This window comes from Paramisgurnus dabryanus, chromosome 5 (assembly GCF_030506205.2).
Source record: "Paramisgurnus dabryanus chromosome 5, PD_genome_1.1, whole genome shotgun sequence".
In the NCBI taxonomy this organism is placed as follows: Eukaryota; Metazoa; Chordata; class Actinopteri; order Cypriniformes; family Cobitidae; genus Paramisgurnus; species Paramisgurnus dabryanus.
This window is the reverse complement of record NC_133341.1, coordinates 20101922-20112039: the sequence shown is the minus strand read 5'-3', so window position 1 is coordinate 20112039 and position 10118 is coordinate 20101922. Positions and strand designations below refer to the sequence as shown.

Sequence of the window (10118 nt, the reverse complement as noted above, 5' to 3'; positions counted from 1 at the left end):
GACATGGCCTTACTCAGTAGATATAAAAAAGAAATCAAGGTTATATTTTCACAAAATGTTTTTTACATTATGTGGGATGATTTTATGTAGAAAACATTAAAACAAATAAAATGTCTATACCTAGGTTGACACATAGTCTGGGTCACGTTTAAAGGGATAGTTCACCCAAAAATGAACGTTCTGTCATCATTTGCTCACCATCATGTTGTTTCAAACCTGTATTACATTTCTTTGTTCTGATGAACACAAAGGAAGATATTTTAAGGAGTGTTTGTAACCAAACCGTTCAAGAGCCCCATTTACTTCTGTAGTATTTTAATTTCCTACTACAGAAGTGAATGAGGCTCATGATAGATTTGGTTACAAACATTCCTCAAAACATCTTCCTTCACGTTCATCAGAATAAAGAAATTTGTTAAGGTTTGTAACAACATGAGAGTGAGAAAATAATGACAGAATTTTCATTTTTGGCTTAACTATCCCTTTATTTTGGTTGATTTCAATTAAAAGAAAACCTTAATCTCCTAAATTGACATTTTAATTAGGCTGAATTGAACTAGGTTACGGAAACCTAAATCTAGTAACTTGACAGTTTTTGCCAATGTTATTTACATGGGTAACGAGTACCTACGGCTGTTTACAACAACATCTTGTCGGGACTTGGGCTGGCAGTTAATATTTTAATTATTCAGCGTGATGCGCTGCGCATGGGCGTGCTGCTTATTACCTTGTGCGATCATCATTGAGAAAGCAGCGTCTAACAGACCAGCTCCAGCATCCGAGATCTGCGAAGCTAAGGTAAGATTTTTTTTACTAACTATTTAGCACCCCCACCAAATAATACATATAAATGTTTAAAACATAACTAGACATGTAGCTCGCTTAACATTTGTTCGACTTTGCTTACAAACAGCATGAAGACAAAAATTGGGCTGGGCAACCATGACTTCTGTGCTATGACTAAACAAACTGGAATTGGCCAAAAAATAAAAAGCACATAGTTTTCTGACGGTGCAACGTCATAATAAAATCACTTTTGATAATCTAACTAGTTTTTGCACAGCGATAAACGGAATTCCTTATTCCTTATTTCCAAAGAGTCTTAACGAGTTCAGTCTTGCCCAGTTAAAAGCTGTAACGGTACCATTTATGGAGTTTATCAGTAAAGTCAGTATTACGTCGTTCTGATCTAGCTGTCTGCGTGGTTTAGGTGGGGTCCCTATAATGTTTTAAATATAATTTCTACTTGTTTGTTTGTGCGTAGACGCTTTAAGTACCACACCCTTATTAAGACCCAAAGTACCTCTTATGCTATATATTGTACACTTTTAATGCAAGCATGACACGCCTAAATGAATGTCTAGGGCAGTAAGTATCGATGCACTATGTTGTATTTATTTGCAAGTAAACTGATTGTTTTATGTGCCTTTCCAGATTATATTGTTCCGGCTGTATTACAAATTGTAGAGAAGATGATGTGGTTTACTCTTATTGCACCACTTTGTCTGTTGGGTAAAGTAGCATTTTTCTCATGTTTTCTTGCCATGCTCATAGAGGAAATAGTTTTTTTAAGCTTCTTGCTTGCTCTTTTCCACTTTATATGTCACAACTACCAGAGTGGTGATATTATGTAACATATATTTACTCAATAGTAACCACAAAGGGCAGATATCACTGTAAAAAATAGACACATGTGGCTTAATGTTTATTAAATAAAGTTATTTTTATAAAGTGTTCTAATTTTCCAGGCTTTGCTGCTGCCCAGACGTCACTTAGTGTTGTATCCTGCTTGACTAAAGAGCAAAATCTTCGAATGGTCTGCACGTTTACTCCAGCTACAACTCCAGATCCCAAGCAGAGCGTTTGCTCCTTTACGTCCGATACGAAACTGGTGGCCTCTTCTGATGCCAGCGCTGTCCCAGACAACCTCTACAAGAACCGTGGCGCAGTCAAATTTGATCAGAAAACGTGTCAGCTGGATCTGAATGGTTTCTCAAACGACAAACCCCAGAACTTTACCTGCAGCATCAAACAGACTGCCTCGGCCCCTGCTTTAAAAGTAGCAACTGTGGAGAAGAGTAAGACAAAATATTCAAATGCTTTTCACTATTTAAATGTTTTTATGCAGTCTTAACTATAATAGTTATTTGCCTACCAAGAAAGCATATTTGTTTTTAATTCTTTGTAAATGTTTTCTTTTCCAGGTAAGCTAGTTACCTGTTCTGCCTGGTGTATCCTGCAGCACAGTGCAGTAGTATTCCTGCTGGTTTTCCTCACCTCTCCACTAACATTAGAGCTTCTGTGAGCTGCCTGTGGATGGAATGGTCCTTTGTTACTCAACCATCCTAAACCAAAATTCTCTAGCTTGTTGTACTCTGTGTAGCAAAAATGTCAGTTAATTAATTAAACCAAGGTATTCGATAACTTTCCATGGGGTTTTCAGATATTAAAAGTATGTGCTTGCCTGGGTGATGCTGCTGTTATATATATACTGTTATGTGATGCATATCCTAAAAGGCTTAAACCTCATGTTAAAGCATGCATTGTAAACTATGCCTGTGGGACTGGGTTTATTTTCTTTAAGAAGTATGTAGTAAATTGTTGCTTTTTGGCAGACAGTAACTTAATGTATGATGAATTTTATGAAAAGTCAAATTACGGATCATGTAATCAGAATGCGGTCATGTGTTGTTAGCACTAAATATAATACCAAAGCCACTGTGTACACCCTGTGTTTGTAAACGGCCTTACGTGATCTAATAAAGTACACAAGTTAAGAACGGTCGCTTTTGTGAGTTTGGCTCCCTCTCCTGACTAAACCCCAATAAGGTCAAAAAGATAAACAAGTAACAGACTGCGCATGCGCGGGTAAGATGCGTGTTTTCGCAGTCTTTTGTTGATAATATACAGGTAGGCAATTCTTAATTTTATAATGTTATTATGAGGTCTTTTATGAGGAACATTATAACACATCTTGCAAACATTAGCTATGTAGTTTTTCTTATGCATCATCACAGACTGTATTTGAAGCGATGTTTTGAGGCATTTCTGGCTAGCAGAAATGCTAAAGGCTGCTATGCTTTCACTCTTGCTTTGCTTTTTGTTTTATCAAAGTAATCGTCGTTTGTTAAATAACAGTATTGATACTTGATATCACAGTGGCCTCAAAAATTACTTAAATATCGAGTTAAGGTGTTGTCTGGGTTTAGACCGAACCCATTCGTATGCGCAAAGTTTCAAGAGGTGAGAGGGGATAAAGCTACGGCCAAATCTCGCGAGATGTTGGGTTAGTTTTCGGGGTAGGATTAGGGTGAAAACCAGCGCCCAACCGGCGAGATTTTACGAGATTTTGTCAGTAGGTGTATCTCTTCTAGCCACGACCGTTTCAAGGCGGATGTATTTCTATCAATCCTGTTCTCATCTGTTATCTGTTTTCTCTCGTCTTGTTACTGTCCGCGATTGCTCAAACTTGATGATCTGCATTTGCGGACCTCAAAGCTGAAACCTGATCATGAAGTAAGTAAATTTTTGTACCATTCTCGAGGCACACACATCTGCTCATTATACTGCAGAAGTTGTCAACACAATACACTATCATGCGTGGTGTTACATCCTTGAAAAACAGAACAAGTCGTTGTTGTTATTGTTATTTATAGTATTGATTTTAGCTGTTAATAATTTATTGGTCTCAATTTTTCAGAGAACAAAAAAGTCCTAATGGAGATTCTCCCATACTGCAGCACGGTGAGATGTTTAAAGTGTCTATTGTTGTGACCTTTTGTATTTGTCTTGCGATTCGTTATATTGAATAGCAGCAAAATACATTTAGTATAAAATCACCTTCCTGATTTAAGGCAATACACGATATTGAATAAAAATCCGAATGAAGTTACATGCTAAATGGTGCTGTAAACGATATTCAATACGATAAAGCTTTAGATTTGTAACATCTATTTCAACGGATTAAAATATGTTTTCAGAGCACGCACACATACTCATTCCTGTACCAGTCTCTTTGCAAAAACTTTCAACATACATAACCTTTGGATATATAAAAACCATTCTGTTTTAAACGATTGCGATTTGCATATAGCCATATTTCGGTGTATTATTTTGTGCAACCAGGAAGCAAAAAAAATCCTGCCAGACTACCATACGACATTCTGCATCACTAACAAGATAAATCAAAGGCCTTCAACCTGCAAACTATTTCATTTTGAGATTGACACACTTATATTTATATCCAATAGCATAAGGACCTATAGACCAGGTCACAGAACAATAACCTCTAAGTTCTGGTTTACCAGATGTTGTTGCAACAGATGACCAGTTAACAACTATCCAGTCAGGTGCCACATTCTCCTCAGATCAGCAAATCAAGTATCTGTTTAGAACAGATGGAACGGCAGGGCAGGCAAGTACATTTTCTGCTTCAGTAAATGTATGTGTATATGGATCCGATTAGGAATTAATGAGTTATTCACTTCATGGTTCAGGTAACATACCGGGTGATCCATGTGGCTGATGGACAGGTAGAAGAACAGGTAGATGGGGCTGCGGCAGTCAGTGTGGTGGCTGGGTTTCCAACAGCATCACAGTCTGTAACCCCAACTGTATCCCAGGTTTGACCTCTTATCTTGTAACACTTGACTTTTTCTTACTTAATTATGCTGAAAAATTGATTTTGAAATAGAAAGTGTCTGTGCTTACTGGATGTAATCTCTCAGTCTGACAGTGTAGAAGGAGAGGCATCTGAGACTCAGTACTACTATCCTGCTACCATCGCTGATGCAGCTGCTGGTACAATGGTAACCAATGTCCATACAGCAGATTCTATACTATCTCAACCCACGCCTGGAGGTAATGCTATTCCCTAATCACAAACTTTAGTGTCTAACGCCGGTTTCACACCGCAAGCGTGTGCAGCGTGTGTTTTTTTAGCACCCATGTTAACAAGTTAGACCATGCACACCGCACACGTCAGCAGCGCGTTCTCGGGTAGCAGAAGCGGCACTGAATCAGCAGTGCTGCGATTGTTTCGTCGTCGGCTCTATTTTTGCTGCGCACGCTCAATTAAAGTGATAGTACATTGTTTATGGTTTAAATGCTTGTGGATTCATGACTTTGAGCAATTTAAAAAAGCAAGAAGACATTCACTCTTTTCCCAGCACTTAATGAATCCTCATATTTCCTACTAACCTTTAGAGAAGCATATACATCATGGGGTGGTTTCCCAGACAGGGATGAGCTTAAACCAGGACTAGGCCTCAGTTTAATTAGGAAATATAACTAGTTTTATATAACTAGTATAATATTTAATATAACTAGTATCTTTCATTACACAAACCAGAACAGCACTAAAACAATGTGGATTAAACAAATCACAATAAGATAAATGACACTGACAGTCAAAAAGCCTATTGAAAAGGTTTTGTTCATAAATGTATGTAAAATAAAGTAATGTGAATTTGAGATTTTCATACTGTTGGTAAACTGCACAGTAGCCTATGTGCTGCAAACACAGCCGCTGTGAAAGCACAATGGCCACGCACCGCAACCGCTCTCCTCACGCGCGGCACACACTACGCCTAAGCACTGCTTATGCTTGCGGTGTGAAAGCGGCATAATGCAAACCAAAATGTTATCATATCAAAAATCTGTGTTTATAGATTTCACTTTTTTTTTCTTTCTTTACCTATCAGGTCAACTCTATGTAATGATGTCACCTCAGGACGTTCTAGCCACAACTCAGCCAAGGTTCATGCTGTATATCACATGCACTACATGCCACTATACAACATAAACAACATGCCCAATCATGCTAATCTTTCTCTTTTTAACCATTGCTCTGCTTTAACTGTTGATGTCACAGTAAGCAAGGAACACAACGGACCTCCAGGGATGACAAGCGAAGGGCTCAACACAATGAAGGTTATATTGCATTTCATTTAAAGGCAGGGTATCTGATTTGATCCAGAAACAAATTGGTTAAAAGTCTCTTCACATCCTGATAGCAATCACTATGTTAAGTTGTTTAAATGTATTTTTATAAATATATGTCATCTGTGAAAGGTGTAGGACCAAAAAATGTTAAACAAATCATTGAACTCGGACCGAACGCAATAATTGGACGCATGCAATTTTTGTCCCTCATACTACTACGTCTACAAACGCCTACGATATACTACTATGTCTACCGAAAACGTGCTTTAACTAACTCCAATTTAAAATGGTTGTTTATATTTGTTATTTTGGTAATGTTATTAACTTTGTACTGCAAAGTTTCCTCACTGGTTAATGACACATGAGATGTGGATGTCTGGTCTGTGCGTGTTCATGTGTTTTGGAGGAGGCGTGGCTTTGGATGATGATTTAAATGGAGGGTGGGATCGTGATTTCAGTGACAATAGGCTACCGTTAGCATTATTATTTTTTTTAAATCAGATACCCTGCCTTTAAGTTCATTATAATCTTAAAACACCACATTCAATATCCAATAAATACTTTATTTCTTATTAGACTTCAAAAATGAATAAAAAATTAACCACAAACGTGTGTGGGTTCTGTCTTAAATTTAAGCATGACATTTCTTTTTCAGTGGAACGCAGACGCAGAGACAAGATTAACAATTGGATTGTTCAGCTTTCCAAAACCATCCCAGACTGCAGTGTGGAGGCAACCAAGAATGGTCAAGTAAGTTTCTTTGGTACCAGCAGCAGTATGTAGTTTAATATACTTATCCAAATATACAGTAATAATTAAGCATTGATCAAATAAAAAATTCCCATATGAAAGCAAACATTCTGAACACGTTATGCTGTGTATTTTGCATTTGTCAAATGTTCAAATGCTAAAAATGCTGGGATTCATTAATAATGTACAATCTTACATACAGAGTAAAGGTGGGGTCCTGTCCAAGGCATGTGACTATATTCAGGAGCTGCGTCAGAGCAATGCACGACTGGAAGAGGAGCTTAATTCTTTGGCTAGATTGAGGATGGACAATCAGCTTCTTAAGCAAGAGGTATTTCAAATAGTGTGTGTATAAATATATTAGGGGTGTAACAATACATCGATATGAACCTATACATCAATTATATTTCTAATGATACGATGCATTGATCAAATGCTTATGTTTATTTTTATATTATTTGTGACCCGATCTGGCGAAATGAGTCGGAAGTCGCAACGTTCTATTTTAAGATATGAGCCGATAATGTGGAAAAACAATGAAATTATCAAAAAAAATATTTTTAGCTAATTTCAAAGAACAGACATTAAAACATAATCTCCCAAAGTTTCGTAGTCCAAATAATTGAGTAAAGGTGTTTAAATGACTATTAAAATTGAAACAGTTTTACTTAATCCGCTGGAAATTGCTTTTCTCAAATACTCTCGTCACCTCCGAGCATTCCGGGGATCCCCTGAAACGTCACTATCTCTCCAAATATGGTGTTACACGTTGTTTTAGAGCCAATCAGAAATCTTCATAAACGCTAATCGTTTGTCAATGGGAAACCCCGGGGCACCTGATTGGTCCAGCCATCCTCTTGTCAGTCTCGCAGCACACTACTCTCCTATTTAACTCCTTTTTGAATTGTTTACACTGTTATTGTTAACTAGCCTACACAAAGATATGATTGCATAGGCAAGCATTATTTGTTTTCTTTTTGCTTGTCTCTCTCATTTTCTCTCACACGCGCGCGCACACGCGAACACGTACGCGCACACACGCGCGCGCACACGCGAACACGTACGCGCACACACGCGCGCCCCCACGCGCACACACACGCACACACGCGAACACGCACACACACACACACACACACACACACACACACACACACACACACACACACACACACACTGTCTGGTTTCCATGTTCTATTCCCTTCCCCTAACTCAAACCCCAACCATCACAGAAACCTTTCTGCTACTTCACATTTTCAATAAACATCATTCTGTTTGATTTATAAGCTTGTTTCTTGGTTTACTGAAATAGCATTTATATTAATGTCTTTGGTCAAATTAAGCTGTAAAATAAATTGTTTATCCCCTTAAAAATGCAATGGATTTTGAAAGATATCTACAAAAAAGGGGCAAAAAACTTTAAAGGCGTTTTTCTCAGGTTTTCAGTTGGAAAAAGAAGACAGACAACCTTAATTCAAATGTCTATATCTTTAAAACCATTCAAGGTATGACTTTGACTAGGATATCATTTGAAAGCTTATTATCTCCTCTTTCCACTGATACCAAAATCTCAATTTTGAAATTTGGGTCACTGTGACTCATTTTGCTGGATCAGGTCACATTTATTTTTCTACAATTATCTTAGTGATTGTCACTATTGCACATTTTGGCACAATGTACTAAAAGACTTGAACTGTTGCCAATTTGTAAGTTTGATTTTGATGAGCTTTATTTTTTTTCATTATTACAAAAAGTCTATTTTTTGTTAGTTTGTTGTTGTAAATGTTCCAGTTGGGACAGATTGTGCCATTTTCAAAGAGTTTAATTAAACGTTCCTGTTATATATTTTGGTTACATTTGTAAGTTGTATAAAATGTAACCCATAAAAATGTTGATAGATTAATCCAATCGAAACGCACACGAAGAAGAGTTTGATGTGCCGGCAAATATCACGTCGCTGCCCAAGGAATTCAACATTGTATTGAATCTTAATGAACTGTCCTCTAATATATATCTCACAATGTTTTTTTGTATTTTATGTAAGAGGTATAATGGAAATGAATGGACAATACCATGCTAGTACAAAAACCTTTTATTACTTGTATTTCGTAAAAGAAATGTGAAAATAAGAAACATTAAACAAGGAAACAACCTTTCTTTTACTTATCCAGTACGTTTTTCTTTAGTAAATCTTCTCCCTTATATTATCATAGGTGGAAGAGTGGAAATCAAAAAACCAGACAGTGAGAAACCAGTTAACACAGCATGGCATCGTTGGTGCTTCATTGGACCCTCACTGATCCTCAGGACTGTAGATAACATTTGCAATCACATTTTCATGTGAAAATCACTTAATAGGATTCTGGACAATCACAGCCTCTAATCAAATTTTTTTTTTTTGTTCAGAAATAGGGGGTACACAAACTTAAAAATAGCATGGCCTTTTTTTCTGTTTCCCAGTGTTTAACAAACACATTGTTTTTTGATGATTTTCAGGGTGATCTGGTATTTTTACTGCACTGAAATGAATAATGATCAGATCTGTATATTTGTAGATCTGTGTCTGAAGAAAGACTTTTTCAGGACTACTGTTGAGGCAAATAGTGTATGTTTCAATTATGATGTTTTTTGTAAATGTATGCAGTTCGATACCCTTAACTGGGTTCTTTAGTCTGATGTCTGCGGTAAAAACATTTACTAAGCAATGATTGGACAATTACTATGGGACCAGAACTTGCAGTTAAGAAATGTACACATCATGCTGTCTGTAAATTAAAGAACTGTTGTTTTACAAATCTTTGCTGTTTTAGTTCCAAATAACAGTCCTGTATTATTTTTATGATGTAATCGTTAACATGGTAAAAATCAATTTGCTTGGATTTTATGTTTTACTATATGTTTGATGTGTGTTCCTGTACACGTAATGATAAGATTTTGAGTAAAAATTTTATTTGAATGCTTAAAGAAAATGCGGCACAGCGAGTCTTTCCCTAAATAGGGAGAAAGCATTTTGACAAAATATGTTTAGGTTAAAAAATTATGCGAAACAATGCAATTAACATAACGTTGGTTCTGCTCATCTTCACAGGCAGTGTTGCCATGTTTGCGGTTTTCCCACACTATTGGGCTATTTTGAAAACACAGTTGCGTGAAAAATTTTGGAGCCGCAGGTTGCTTAAAAGCATTTGCAATGGATCGGAAATAATCTGCGAGAACAGTTTCTTTTTTGTTTATTCATATACTATACATATACTGATCATATTTTAAAGAATTTATTAGGCAAAATGCTCCTAAAAAATATCCATCTATTATTCATCCATAAACATACAATGCCCTCCATAAGTTTTGGGACCGTAAAGACAACATTTCTGTTTGCTGTGGAGGCAAGACATTTATAAGATATACAAAATGTTATTTAATTAACCTTT

At 36.7% G+C, this 10118-nt stretch overlaps 2 protein-coding genes across 3 annotated transcripts; both read left to right on the top strand.

Moving 5' to 3' along the window:
• The first annotated feature begins 683 nt into the window (after positions 1 to 683).
• Positions 684 to 2784, top strand: thy1 (Thy-1 cell surface antigen). Its single transcript, XM_065250220.2, has 4 exons — positions 684 to 798; positions 1435 to 1512; positions 1749 to 2078; positions 2205 to 2784. The coding sequence occupies exons 2-4, from the start codon at positions 1473 to 1475 to the stop codon at positions 2303 to 2305; spliced, it is 471 nt and encodes a 156-aa protein (XP_065106292.1). The 5' UTR covers positions 684 to 798; positions 1435 to 1472; the 3' UTR covers positions 2306 to 2784.
• A 47-nt stretch (positions 2785 to 2831) lies between these two features.
• usf1l (upstream transcription factor 1, like) lies at positions 2832 to 9078 on the top strand. Of its 2 annotated transcripts, XM_065250219.1 has the most exons (11): positions 2832 to 2910; positions 3499 to 3516; positions 3701 to 3744; positions 4308 to 4414; positions 4497 to 4622; positions 4728 to 4860; positions 5703 to 5757; positions 5873 to 5931; positions 6599 to 6693; positions 6896 to 7024; positions 8904 to 9078. In XM_065250219.1, exons 2-11 carry the CDS (start codon positions 3512 to 3514, stop codon positions 8988 to 8990), a joined length of 840 nt encoding a protein of 279 aa, XP_065106291.1. In that variant the 5' UTR covers positions 2832 to 2910; positions 3499 to 3511; the 3' UTR covers positions 8991 to 9078. The 2 variants fall into 2 exon arrangements, with proteins under 2 accessions (XP_065106291.1, XP_073670792.1); XM_073814691.1 differs by lacking the exon at positions 2832 to 2910 and having other exon boundaries at positions 3233 to 3516.
• The last annotated feature ends 1040 nt before the right edge of the window (positions 9079 to 10118 follow it).